This window comes from Diplotaxodon limnothrissa, linkage group LG11 (assembly GCF_057381915.1).
Source record: "Diplotaxodon limnothrissa isolate DT_005_m linkage group LG11, D_limnothrissa_male_GT1.1, whole genome shotgun sequence".
NCBI classification, from domain to species: Eukaryota; Metazoa; Chordata; class Actinopteri; order Cichliformes; family Cichlidae; genus Diplotaxodon; species Diplotaxodon limnothrissa.
The window spans coordinates 30,481,383-30,494,886 of NC_140606.1; the positions used below are offsets into that span (position 1 = coordinate 30,481,383).

Below are 13,504 nucleotides of genomic sequence, written 5' to 3' on the forward strand. Positions count from 1 at the left end.
TCACCACAAACACCTCAAAACACCTCAAAACTGTCAAGCGCGGAGGAGGAGGAGTGATGATTTGGGGCCTGTTTTTCAAACACAGAACCTGGGCACCTTGCAATCACAGAGTTGACTGTGAACTTTTCTTTATACAAAAGTATTCTAGCATCAAATGTGAGGCCACCTCTCCAACAGCTAAAGCTTGGCCCAAATTACAGAGTACAGCAGAATCATGGTTCTGCCGTCCAGTCAACGTCCAGTTCTTGAAGTTAAGAGCGCAGCAGATAAGCAAATACAAACCTCAGTAACGTGAAGCACTGTAGTAATAAAGACCAAAGTTTCTTCACAGTTGTGTGAGAAAATGATAAGGTCACACAGAAAACCATAACTTCCAGTTACTGTTGCTAAAAGTGGTTATACAGCCTCCTGAATTGTGCACCGTACTTCGTTTTTTACACGCTGCTTCTGCATTTTGACTGCATAGATAATAACACAGTTTATTTATTTATATCTTTTAAAAGCTGGTAAGAACTGGGTGTCCTGATAGGTAAAAGCTTTTTATGATCCCTCTACCTTTAAGCATATTAAAGGTATGCGTTGTGACAAATAAATAAATCACTCATGTACTTTCTGTCCAACTTTAATACATTTAATAAACATTACAGGTTAAAAAAAAAAATTTGAATGTTTTTGCTTTAAGTGCCACACAAATAAAACATTTAGTAAAGAAAAAGCTGGCATCTTTATTTCAACTGCTGAAGGTTGTGTTGTTTTGGTCGTTTTTTTAGACAGTGCACAGTTTTGCTCACCTTCCTGATGTTGTGTGAAACCCTGATGCCTTAAAATCACTAAGCATTTTACAGTTGACAGGTGTTCATCTAGCATGCGATGTGGTTTTGCTTTATTAAAAGGTGTATTGGGAGTGTTTTCTTAACTGACATGCTTAATGCTGCATGTTTACTCAACTTAAACCTTTCTGATTGCATCATATTAAAAAAAGTATTTTTTACACGTCTTTTAACATTTTTCGTTTTGCATTTCTTTGCAGCTTTGAGGTCTGCAGGAGGCAGCAGCTTGTACGTCACGGCGAGGAGACGGGAAAAATAAGCGGATTAAAGCTTCACAGCACTACAACTTTAATGACTAAAATGCAACTTATTACATGACATTTCGTTACAATACTGTAAATGTATAACTGACACATAATATACGCTGTCGTGATGGTACGTCAGAGGTCTGTACATTTTTTTTGTAAGCTAGCCATGTGTTTATACTGTAGATGTATTTTACAAAACAAAACATAGCTGACCAATCCCGACAATGTTGTACTGTCGCACTTCTCTTGCAGTCAGTCCTTGTACAGAAGATTAAAATGTTTTAAACACGTGGTTGTATTTGTTGTTACACTGGGGGAAGCTGTTCTTTTACATACAAAAGTCTTCAAAGTTGAGCAAAACGCTCAGTGCGTGAAAACATCTCAAAAGTGTGAGTGCACGCAAAAACATGCAACCGATATTTCCACTGATAAAAAAGTATGAGTGTAAAAACCACACACAGAGGGACCCTTGCAAATATACAGAAGTGAACTAAGAGACTCAGCACTACCGTTAAACAAAGAGATGCAGGGGCTGAGTAGAAAAAAGGTGGTTTTTCCTGCACATGAGAGAAGCTGACACTCGTTTACCACAAGTCCTGTGTTCTCAGTCCGAGTCAGTCTTTACACACAGACCACAGCCCAGGCTGTGCAGCGGGGGTTTGTACTCCAGTATAGACAATTGAGACAAAACTGAAAGCCACACTCAGACTATAGAAAACACTAAAGGTTTGCATCACTTAACTTCTTTTAAGCATAAATATATTGTTCCCTATTCCTCTTCATTCAAACACTTTATTTACAGAATAGTATTATTTATCCTCACTTTCTTCTCAGTAAATTTCATCAGTTTGATTATTTGTTTTTTGCACGTTTCTCTTTGGAGAACCAGAAGCAGAGGACTGCAGAGAGGGAAACTTCAAGCCCCAGTACACAAAGCTCCAGTATCTCCATCTGCTAGAAACAAATAAAAACATTACATTTCTTTTACAAAATTATAAAGGAACAGTTTTGTTTTGTCATATTTATAACGTGTCTTACCCTCAGATGATCTTCATTTTGTGGATCCCACTTGGCCAGGTCGACGCTTATCAGAAGAACTGCAAGAAAGGCCACAATAATGCAGCCGCCGTTTACTGTGAGGCACACCTGTAAAAAAACAACAACAAAAACACAGTATTCTTTAAACTAATGATCACATTCACCATCTGTAGCTGTATTATCTGTCAGACTTGTGCTGGGTTTTACTCACACTAAGCAATGCTGGGTATTTGAACAACAGGTTGGAAACAATTCCGGCGATTATGAACTGCAAAGGAGGAAAATAGAGTTTAGAAAGTACCAGAAATTAGTCTTCTCTACTTAGTACGTAATTTTCTGTTTGAGCAGAGACGTACCAGCGAGCCGCTCAGTTGGGAAACTCTGAACAGAGAGAAAAGCGACTCATGGATCTCCTGGGTTGCTGCAAAAACTATTCCCACTCCGATGCTGAGGAGGCCACTCACCATCTGCAAAGACTGAAGGAGCAACAGAGACATAAAATTATTAATATTTACATGGCATTAAGATCAACAGTCTTTTTTTAAGATTTATTTTCGGCCTTTCTAAGAAGGAATGAAATGCGTGAAAGGGCCTGGGGTTTAATTGAATTGAGGCCCTTGCAGAAGCATTTAGGTCAACTGTATTTCGCATTAGGAAGCATTCTGTAGTGAGTTCTCAAGCATGGATCACATCATAGACGAAGTCTGAATTCTTGATTTCTTCATTGTCACCTTTAAAGGCTTCTTATTGACACAGACTTGTGGCCGTGGCCTGGAGGTAGTGGAGGAAAGTGATTAAGCCAACAAGCTGTGGTAACACATTTCTATTTATCAGATGGACTGCATGTGAAAAGACAGAGATATTGTAGAACCTGGACTTATTTTTATTCATGCATTTAGCGAGTTCATGGTTTTATTGGTCGGCCTATTTGAGATTACACTGTGCTGTGTGGGGCTTGTGAGCCTAACATAAGAGGGATGCATTCACCTGTTATATAAAGCTCAGAAAGATAAGGATCGCTTCATGACAAATGCAGTTATTTGAAAAAGATTTTTCACAGTCGGCTAATTTTTCACAGCAGTTTCTTTTTCACACCCCATGATTCAACAGCTTCTAGAGCCACTTTTAGCAGCAATAACTTCAAGTTCCTGTATGTATGTATAGTTTATCAGTCTCTCACACTGGTGGGGAAGAATTGTGCCTCACTCTTCTTTACAAAAGCTTTAGGTTCATTGAGGTTTGTGGGCATTCATTTATATACAGCTCTTGCCACAGCCAGGGCATTTCAATTAGAGTTGTGGTCTGGATTTTCATTGGGCTATTGCACCATCTTGATTATCTTCTTTTTGGGGTTGTTTTTTCAGCTTTTCTACTGGCCTGTTGTATGAGCTGCTTTTCAGCAAAACTGTTGCTGTTGGACAGATGACCTCATGTTTGTCTCTAAAATAATTTGATATATAAAGGAGTTTACAGTCACCTCAATGAGTGTAAAGTCCCCAGGTCCTGTAGCTGCAAAAATAAGCACAAATCATCACACCTCCACCCTCTATGTTTGACAGTTCGTATGGGGTGTTTCTGTTAACTCATTCACTGCCATTGACGTCTATAGACGTCAATTACGTTTTTCAATGGGAGGGGCTAGAATACAACCTCGGGCAGCTTGTCAGTGAATTTTATTTTTTCATATATTTGTAAATAAATTGTTTTGATAAAACATAACCTTTCTCAGTGTTATTTCTGTTTTATAGAAGTGAAAAACTATTTTATATGTTAGAGGTGTCACAAAGCAAGAAATATTAGTGTCAAAGGCACTTTTCTGCTTGAAATGTATTTTTCACAAAAAGCTCGTTTTCTCCCTTTTTTTGGTCAAAACAGGCATTTTTGGTGGAACCCACCTCTCTTCTACAGCTGATTACGAAGGAATGGAAAATGGTAGAAACAAGCTTTTTTTTTTTGGATGAAAGAAGAGAGTCTGTTCTTCATTTTGGTAGGTTCAGCGTTTATATGATCATAACACACAGTTTTCTGTGGCTCTTCAAAAATGAGTAAAAATGCTCAAAAACCCTGGCAGTGGGGAGTTACCTGATTTGAAAATGGCTGGCAGTGAATGAGTTAATATGCTGCGTTTTTGTTTTTTTTTTGGGGGGGGGGGGGGGGTTTTGCCAAACATGCTGCTGTGCATTTTGTCAAACATCTCTGCTTTGGTCTCACATGCCCAAAAGATTCCAGAAGTCTTGTAGCTTGCTTCAGATCCAATTTTGCAAACCTAAACTGTGCAGCCGTGTTCTTTCTAGGGAGAAGATTCTTTCTTTTGGCACGTTTTCCAAACAAGTTATTCAATTTAGGCTTTTTTAAAACTGTACGGTCATAAACATTTAACATTTAACACGCTAACTGAGGCCTGTAGAGCCTGAGATGTGGCTCTTGGGTTTTTTGCAATTTCTCTGAGCGTTGCACAGTTTGACCTAGGAGTGAATTTGCTGAGACCTCCAGTCCGGGGAGGATTACATGCACCGGACTGCTCCACACCAACAAACTGACAAAACGTCAGCTTTTATTCAGGTCCCATGAAAAGTTTCATTTTCACATGATCATATACGAAAAGAAACATCATTATCCCATGCACGCCTGGGTGCAACAATATTACTTTACAAATGAAAACTATTGTGCTCACATGATAAGTGCCCTGGACAGAAAACGGCATTGTGCTGTGGACAGCTATGAGAAACATTTACAAAACATTGTTTATGGTCTTCTGAAAAGCTCGCTAACAGCGGTTTGATGATTTTAGCCACTGTTATATTCGACACATACAAGTGTTTGGGTGTATGGGTAAATGATAAGCTTTTTATAATGTGCACATTGCTAATCTTTCCAGGAAGCTCAGAGCGAAGGTTTTTATTTGATGAATCAAAATTACTTTACAGTTTCTTCTAAGAAAAAATGGGTGCAAGCAACTTTTCTTTCTATGATTTATTATAGTATAGATGTACTATTTATTATAGTATAGATTTATAGATAGTATAGATATAGTATAGTATAGATGTACTGTACTGCTCGCCACCTCCTCAGGTATACAGATTCTTGTTTCAGCGTACCACACTTCTCTACAATTTATTGCAAAGTCTCCGAATCGCATTCTCTATGGTAGGTAACGATACTGGGTAAACTCCCAGTTTGTACTTTGTACCCATCTCTGTCCAAGTACCAATAGTTACCAGCTATGTGCCACTAACATTTGCTATTAGATGTGCCGAGGGTTTTGACAGACCTGGTGAAAGCTGTGTTTTCGTACTACGTACTGTGGCATGGACTAGTTTGCAGAAAGGGTTAAACTTTGACGCGTATATCTATTGTTGAATTATAGGAAACAGTTAATGAGATGTGGATGAACTTTTTTTAATGTGGTTGTGGTGGATATTAGTATATTGTTTGTTATACTGTAGATTTTGTATTTTATGATGCGTATGTTGTATTTTATACAATAAAATAAAAACATTTTGTATGATCCCATCTCTCTTGTAAATTGGATGGATTGACAGTATCTCGGTGGCTGGTAAAATACAGGTAACTTAATAAATCCTAGACACATTCACACAGCAACAGGACAGATCAATCTCAGATCCTCTTACAATAACCCTTTTTTATTCATGAATTCCTAAAGAGAACATTCTTAATTAATTTTAATGTGGAAAACTGTTCTTATGCATGATAATCAGTTACTGTAGGTCATTACTCTAAAGAGCTAATAAACATGCCTACATAAGCAAATGAAGGCAAAGAAGTTGATTATGAGCAATTGTTCGATGGTATTAATATTAAATAAATAAGTTTGTGAACTTTATTATCTATCCTTTAGTTTTAAAAGCAATTGTGCACACTTTTTACCAATTAGCACATTATAAAGGGTTATATGAAACAGTTTTTATACATGAAGCAACAAAAACACCGAGCATTTCCTGTTGCTACTGCCCACATCTGCTCAGAGTGCTCTTGTTATTTTGGGTAGGTCTACACATCATATGTGCTTTGCATGAACATTCATAAATGTTTTTAAACATGAAATTAAAAAGTAAGAAATAAAAATTCCCCTGTGGATGTCTATGCAACGTTTGAAAAAAGGATTCATACATTTAGGTGTGAGAAAATAAAACAGCTTTGGTCCTTGCTTTTTTTTCTCGATGTGCAACATACAAAGTGTGAAGCATATTCTTAAATAGCAGACAAAACAAAACAAATCCAATGTGAGAGGCTATGCAGGTCATTAAATTTTGGGCATTTATGAGAGCTTATAGGGTTTAATGACTGCTCATATCTTTGTTGACAAAGTAGTTTGTATTATTGTATTTTCTCCTTTTGCTGGTATTAGCAACCATCAGCGTGCAATCGCTCTGTGGCACATCACTCAAATTCACACTTTACAAAGACTGTTGTTTGAGTCCTCTTACCCCCAACACAGCTGGATGTTTCTGCATCAGATCGTGCAGTGGCCCTTTCTTGTCTGGTATCATTTCAGAGGCCTGATAATAACGCACTACTGGCTGCTCCCTCTGTCCACCTCTGTGGCAATCGTCCTCATCATGGATGTCCATATCAACATCAGCGCAGGCCATGGTGCTTCTGGTCTGGAGAGATAATTGTTTTCATTATCATCCATCCATCCATTTGCTCCCGCTTATCCTTTTCAGGGTCGCGGGGCATAATTAAATCATTGTTAGCTAATTGTTAACTTGTGTATGTTGTGTGGTGCTTTTTTTATATGGCGCAACTACTGCAAAGGCCTTGAGAACAGCTACATGGTATTTTTTTAAATATAATACTGTAATGTAACCGTGCATGTAAAAGATCCAGCAATCCCTTTTGTCCTCTGCAGAGGGCATAACTATGAGAATACACTTTATGCACTCTGTATGAGCCCTACTGTGTGGTCAAGAAGACATCCTGGTCTTTCTATTGATAACACATTTGTGGGGCCTGGCTAACAAGAGCACATGGACTTTCTTTTCAAAATAACAGGAATGGCAGCTTCCACGTTTTATAGTATAGTATAGTATAGTATTCTTTGATAAAGGGCTTACAATTTCTAGAGAAGGAAAAGCCTTGTTTCACACAGACACACCAGCTTTTGATTTATATAATTCATACTAGAAGTGCATTAAGCTTTACCTCTCCTGTCTTCATCAATTCAGTTTCAACCAGAGAATTATTTTTAACATGAAAAATGAAAACAGAACAACATTGCTCATAACCACAGCTGGCGCTGATTATATCAGACGGAAAATAGGTAACTAGGTTTTAGAAAAAAAAATGTCAGCACATACCAGACCAGAGGGAGGTGCTCATCTCCAAAGGCAACATTAAAACCGAAAATACTCTTCAACATATCTGTGTTCACGCATGACTCAAATTTAGTGATTCCTAGTAGTATATATAGGTCAAGACAGATTAGGCTTCCATCAAAGTGACAGAAAATAATTAGGTCCTGAGGTCCTGACCACAACGCTGAGACCACCGAAGGATGAGTCCCTTCACAGGTCGGTGTCCTGTACGGCCGCTGAGAAACACAATCCCACAACTTCCGAGTCCTAACTTACACAATGCTTCCTATCCATAATAGAGTGTCATCATTTTGCTCCTGTTCAGGGCCCTCAAAACCCTTCAATCTGGCCTCCTCCACCTCATCTCCTGACAGCACTGAGTCCGACTCCCCTTCTACAGGTCCTAGTAAGATCCTTTCTCGCTCAGTCCTCTGTAATGCCATCCGTGATCATTGTTAAACCCAGGTTTAGGGGAGTATTTACATGCACAGAATGGAAAAAACGTTTGACTATGAGGAGTTCTTTGTTATAATAACAGTATTCCAGGATTTAACAGTTTTAATATTAATGAAATAGAAAGAAATGCACAGAAAAATGGAAGAATATCATTACATCACATCAGCCTGCGAGCAAACAAGACCTGATGTCCACTACAAGGGACGGATGATAACACATATGAAAGAAATGTTGCCGTAATGTTTACTTCAACCACAATACTTAAATTATCTGAAAAAAATCTTTCAGCAGGATTTTAAAAAGTAAGAACGAAGGTTTCCTTGAACTTTTTCTAACACCGTGAGGTGATTATTTATAGTTATTGTGCTGCATTCAGGAGACAGTTGCATATACTATTGCTACTTCTTTGCCATATATGGTGGATACAACACACGATACTGTTTTACTGAATTTGTTTCAAGAGACAGCAAGAAAATTCAAAAGTGAAAGATATTATGTGTTAGATTTATAGCCGTTTAAAGAGTCACACATTTACAGGCCAAAAAACGACAAAAAATAATGTTAGTTATCATCAAACCGAGTGAGAGTAAAAACGACAAAAAGTGGATTGTGACAGCAGCTGTAATCCACATAGGCTTTAATGATTTTTAAAATTATTTTTTTCTAACATGAAAAATCAAATCTACAAATATATACAGATGGATGTGCACAAATGCAAATATATATATTTTAGCAACGATTTTTTTCAGTGTAGTAGAGAAGATCGAGAGTCTTACCCCGTTGGGCTTGAGCAGTCTCTAATTCACAGTCTGCATCTGTCTCGCTCATGAGTCTTTCTCTTTAGGCATGAATTCAACTTCCCTGCAGCTCACAGATGAGGTCATCGTGCCCTTCAACTTCCTCCCTCTGAAAAAAAAAAATCTGCCATAATAATTTCCTCAAGTTTCCGTGCCTCACTAACATATGTTCTATCAAGTGTTTTATTCTTATTCCTAAACATGATTTGTGAAGGATTTTTTAAAAACAATGTTCATTGAAATATTAGATTTTACGTTAGGTCAGCTTTAAATCTTGGCCGAAGTTTGCATGCAAGCCTTTTGTGGGTGTGAAAGAAGGGGGATGGGAGGTGTGCATGTGTGTTTGTGGCGTGGGGGGGGGGGGGGGGGGGGGGGATTTCAGAAACAAAGACAACTGATGCGTCAGGTCATTTCCTTGTCAAACTCAAAGAAGAGCCAAAGAAGAGAAATTCAAGTCTGAATCAACTTCAGAGGAGAAGAAGAAAAAAGGTATTGCGTGTTTTGCAGAGATCACCTCAGCAACTGCTACAAGGTGCTTAAAAGAGTTTTCATCTCGTTCACAGGAGAATGAGGAAGACATTCGTATGTGATGAATCAATGATCATCACCATTCCAATTGGAAGTCTCAGGGATCTCCGAGATGGTCAGCTGATGCCAGAGAAATTCCACTGTGTCTTCAGAGACTCCTACAAGGTCTTTGTTATTAAGGGGAAACCTACACCTATGGGAGTAAGTTTAAACTTCCTTCTAAGCGGATGGAAAGGCAGGCGGCCGTGCATTAAATAAGTGTAAAGAAATAATTTGCATTTTATCCAAATAATTCCCTGCTCGTTTATACATTATGCACACTATTTTCTGCTTATTAGTATGATTTCTCTTTTTTATCAGGCAGCTCAAGCCATCGCTGGTGTGTTTCTTTTCACACTTGGACTGGTTCAAAAAAACAGTCCAAGCGTGCTCCTCTACACTCTACCGAGTATTCTGGTAAAAACAAACAAAAATGCTTTGTTTTGGGGGGATTTAAGCAAATTGCTAAAACTTTTTGTTATTTGGAAAGAATTTTTTTCATGCTTTCAACAATTTATGTGTATTATTATTGCAGTTTGTGGTCTGTGGTATGCTGTCCTTTGCTGCAGGAAAATTTCCAAACATGCATGTGGTGAGTAATTTGATTTAAAATTAAGGTTTTGTTTTCATGTGAAATTACTTTTCATAGAAAAAAAAATTTCTGCTGATTACATACAATTTGGCATAAAAATTATGACATAACAGTGACTATTGCCTTGATCAGGGGAAAAAATATATTATTATGCATGTATTAATTATCATTACTTCATTATGTCAGGAAACAGTTTTTATGGTTTTACACAGATGCGTTGAGTTATAGATATGTAACATTCACTTGAACCTGAACGGAGAGCTTCTTTAAAAAGTTCTTCTTTCGAACTCAGACTGTTGTCCTAAATGGGGAACACGCTAAACCCACATTGGTAGCACTGGTGCGGTTGATGCTTCTAATGAAATGTGTTTTTTAATCTTTCAGACAAAGTTGTCGTTCTCTCTGAACATTATCAGCTTCTTCTGGTCAGTTGCAGCATTTTCTCTCGCCTTGGTCTTCTTTCCTCATCATCCTACCGATGCCAAGGTAAGCTGCGGCTTACAGTCACTCTCGTTTTGTTTGGTTTGCTTTTTCTTTTTAATTCCAAGTTAAGTTGAACTACTTCGACCTGCTTTTGATTTGCTTTACAGGTGGCTCAAGGAATCAGCGTGCTGATAATGACCCTGCTGGTTGTTGAAAATTTGATTGCCATATTCTTGATCTACTGGTTGAGCAAAGCTGTGTGCAGAGAACATTTCAACACTTTGGTATGTCTTTTTTTTTTTACATACTCCAAGATAGTTGTAGCAAAAACAAGATATTTTATAAATAATAATAATAATAATAATAATCTTCATCATTTTTCTCTGCAGCCCACCGTACTGCTGAAACAGGGAGACTGAATTTTAGTGACAGATGGAAACCCGCGAACGACCTACATTTAACTTTCCTGTCAGTGTCATATGCTCCTCAGCATGCAACAAACAACGACTGTGAAAGCCTGTATTTGTCATGCACTGCTGCTCAAGTATAACTTGTATGTATTATTTTTCTTTTTGAATAGTCACAAGTTGCAACCCCTGTTTACTTCTGGATCATATGAAAGCAGCGGCCACATCTGTATTCAGTAAAAAAAGAAAAAAGTGTGTTTGTAAGCTGTCTTTGATTTTTGCAAAAAGGTAAACGTACAGTAGTTGTTTTTTTAATGAGATGCAAACCATAATTCTGAACATTAATAATTTTTTAACAAGAATATTCGTGGAGAAACATAATACAGGTGTGAGCTCGGTGCCGCTGGACTCCAGTGCTTGTCATCAACTCCTAGTTTGATTTTACGTCTCTGACTTTTACGATAACACAGAGATTTTTGCTCCCCGGATCCTTGAGCAGACGAGCTGACAGAATTCCTCAAACTTTCCTGAAATTTAAACTTTCAAAAAATCTCAGTATTTGTATTTTTAGCCATTTGTAAACACTGATTTAACTGCTTGCTGTTTAATGCATTTTAGCATTATATGTTTTTTATGGTGTTTGTGAATCAGCACATAGTTATACTTTTAAATAAACAGTTCTCTGTGTGTTTTGCTCTGTATCCTGTGTAAATGTATTACTACCCCGATACAACATGCACAAAAGAATCCGAGAAGCAAGGGTTATTTTATGTTTGCTACAAAGTAGAAAATAAGTGAAGCATGCAATGCAGTCTGTAAGATGTAATAGTTTTAATGGGAACAAATAATTTATATGTGTAAATATAATTATAATAACTGATTATTGATAGCAATTTAAAGATATATAGTGTATAAAGAAACATAAAGTAAGAACAAGGTATTTGGATATATTGTGTGTAAAGAACTTTTTATTGTTCTGCGCGATCCTAAAATCTTGTAAAAAATCAGCTGCCTTTGCAGCTGTTTTCTGCTGTTTATGAAAAATGACACAGACACTCGTCAGTAAAATAAAGCAACTGAGCAGATTTATTTACTTTTAAGGTGTTTGTACTTTCATCACGTATTCAGTAACTGTTGATCTTTAGGGCCGCAGATGGAGGGGCGCTTTTTGTTATTTTGTGCAGATAGTGTGAACGTTTCGAGAGGAAGTCTTTCTTTTTTTTCGCTTTCTTTTCACTGTAAAGCACTTTGGTTTTAAATGTGCTTTATAAATAAATTTTTGTGTGTTACTTGATTTTGTGTCAATATCTGCTTTGGACTTGCGCGTATTTAAGAAGGAAATAATGTGTTTTATTTTCCGCCCCACTTTCTCAGATCACAGGTAATTATTACTTTAAAAACCTAAAATGATGAAACAAAGGTCACCGAATATGACAAATAGCTTGTTTTAGAACTGATTTTAGGATTTAGTGACTTCTAAGATCTGGTATATATGTAACATAACACAGCTATATAATGGCGTGCTTGTAGGTGAGGTCCTTGGGCAGAGGACACTTATCTGATCCTGAAATAAGGTCAGCACTGTTGGCGACCTCTTTAAATGTTTTCTTAAGATGCACATCAATCAGAACATTTCCTGGTTTCACTTGATTTCACTTGATCTTTGCTACTGTTGTGTATTTTCACTTTTATTTTAAATTGCTTTTATTGCACGGGCCCCTTTTTCTTCAACAAACTTGCTTTGCTGCTTGTGTACTGAGATAATAATCAGTCACTGTATTGCTTTACAGTAAGTTTAGACGCAATAGTATTTTCCCATGTATTGAACTTTGCAATGTAAGTTTAGAAAAGTGTGTTTTAAACACAGAGTGCATTCATACAGCACTTTTATGTATGCCTAAGTGCTTTGACTAACGTTTACATTTTGATGGAGGCATCTGGGGGAACTCAGTGTTCAGCATTGCCCAGGGATACTTTGACACATGGTGATCTACTGATGTTCTGATTGGTAGATGACCGCTCTACCACCTTAATCACAGCCGCCCATGGAATAATAATAGCTTATTTTACTGTTAGTAAATTTATGTTTGTGAGATCGGGTGTGATCTATGGTTTGGATACAGACAAAAAAAATGAGGCCCTCCCTGTCTGTCAGCTTTGGTAGTGTTACATTTACACTATTTAATAATAATATATAAAAATAATACAAAGAAACTGACTAACAAGACAAGCCTATAGAGAGTTTATAGAACTTCTCGTGGCAAAGCTAATGTGTTTGACACAACAATGCATGCAACACCGTGATTCAATCTTATAAAGCTGCTGGACAGGAAAGGCTGGAAAACAAAAGAACAACAACAAAAAACAGTCACGAAGCCAAGTTGGAGTTGGCAGAGCTGAAGATGCTTAGGGAGTGACCAGAATGGGCAGGATTTAAAATGAGTACGTCAGAGCTGAGGTTGAGCACTTTGGAGAAAAATTAGAGAGCCAAGGCTGAGATAGTTTGGACATGTGCAGAGCCGGGATATTAGCTATACTGGGCAAAGTATGCTGAAACATGGAGCTTCCAGGCAGGAGAAAAATGGGATAAAGACCACAGAGAAGATTCATCGATGTACTGAAGGAGGTCATGCTGTGACGTGACAGACGAAGAAGATTGGGATGGCAGTAGATGATGACCCTTAAAGGTAGCAGTCGAAGGAAAGAGATTGTTATACGATTAATTTAGCGGCTGCAGTATATAAAATTTATATAATCATGTCTAGACTGCTCATCTTCCATAAAGTAAATAAAAACATATCCTGATATCTAATGATTTACTTTCATAC

General features: G+C 37.5%; 2 protein-coding genes across 2 annotated transcripts; one reads left to right on the top strand and one right to left on the bottom strand.

Annotated features, from left to right (window-relative positions):
• Window positions 1–1,930: 1,930 nt before the first annotated feature.
• Window positions 1,931–8,727, bottom strand: LOC146623163 (uncharacterized). The gene is made up of 6 exons (XM_085365745.1): window positions 8,667–8,727; window positions 6,565–6,741; window positions 2,473–2,592; window positions 2,328–2,384; window positions 2,117–2,224; window positions 1,931–2,032 (listed from the first exon to the last, which is right to left on the bottom strand). Exons 2-6 carry the CDS (start codon window positions 6,727–6,729, stop codon window positions 1,931–1,933), a joined length of 552 nt encoding a protein of 183 aa, XP_085221871.1. The 5' UTR covers window positions 6,730–6,741; window positions 8,667–8,727.
• Window positions 8,728–9,254: 527 nt separating this feature from the next.
• LOC146623164 (uncharacterized) lies at window positions 9,255–10,688 on the top strand. The gene is made up of 6 exons (XM_085365746.1): window positions 9,255–9,416; window positions 9,576–9,671; window positions 9,790–9,846; window positions 10,231–10,332; window positions 10,437–10,553; window positions 10,659–10,688. The coding sequence occupies exons 1-6, from the start codon at window positions 9,255–9,257 to the stop codon at window positions 10,686–10,688; spliced, it is 564 nt and encodes a 187-aa protein (XP_085221872.1).
• The last annotated feature ends 2,816 nt before the right edge of the window (window positions 10,689–13,504 follow it).

Bases quoted from the DNA above. Each gene is read 5' to 3' on its own strand.
- LOC146623163 (XM_085365745.1), bottom strand. From the start codon at position 6,729: ATGGCCTGCGCTGATGTTGATATGGACATCCATGATGAGGACGATTGC. The intron at 2,385-2,472 runs GTACGTCTCTGC...CCTCCTTTGCAG, and splicing joins CCCAACTGAGCGGCTCGCTG to TTCATAATCGCCGGAATTGT. The intron at 2,033-2,116 runs GTAAGACACGTT...ATTTGTTTCTAG, and splicing joins AAAATGAAGATCATCTGAGG to CAGATGGAGATACTGGAGCT.
- LOC146623164 (XM_085365746.1), top strand. From the start codon at position 9,255: ATGAGGAAGACATTCGTATGTGATGAATCAATGATCATCACCATTCCA. The intron at 9,672-9,789 runs GTAAAAACAAAC...TTATTATTGCAG, and splicing joins ACACTCTACCGAGTATTCTG to TTTGTGGTCTGTGGTATGCT. The intron at 9,847-10,230 runs GTGAGTAATTTG...TTAATCTTTCAG, and splicing joins AATTTCCAAACATGCATGTG to ACAAAGTTGTCGTTCTCTCT.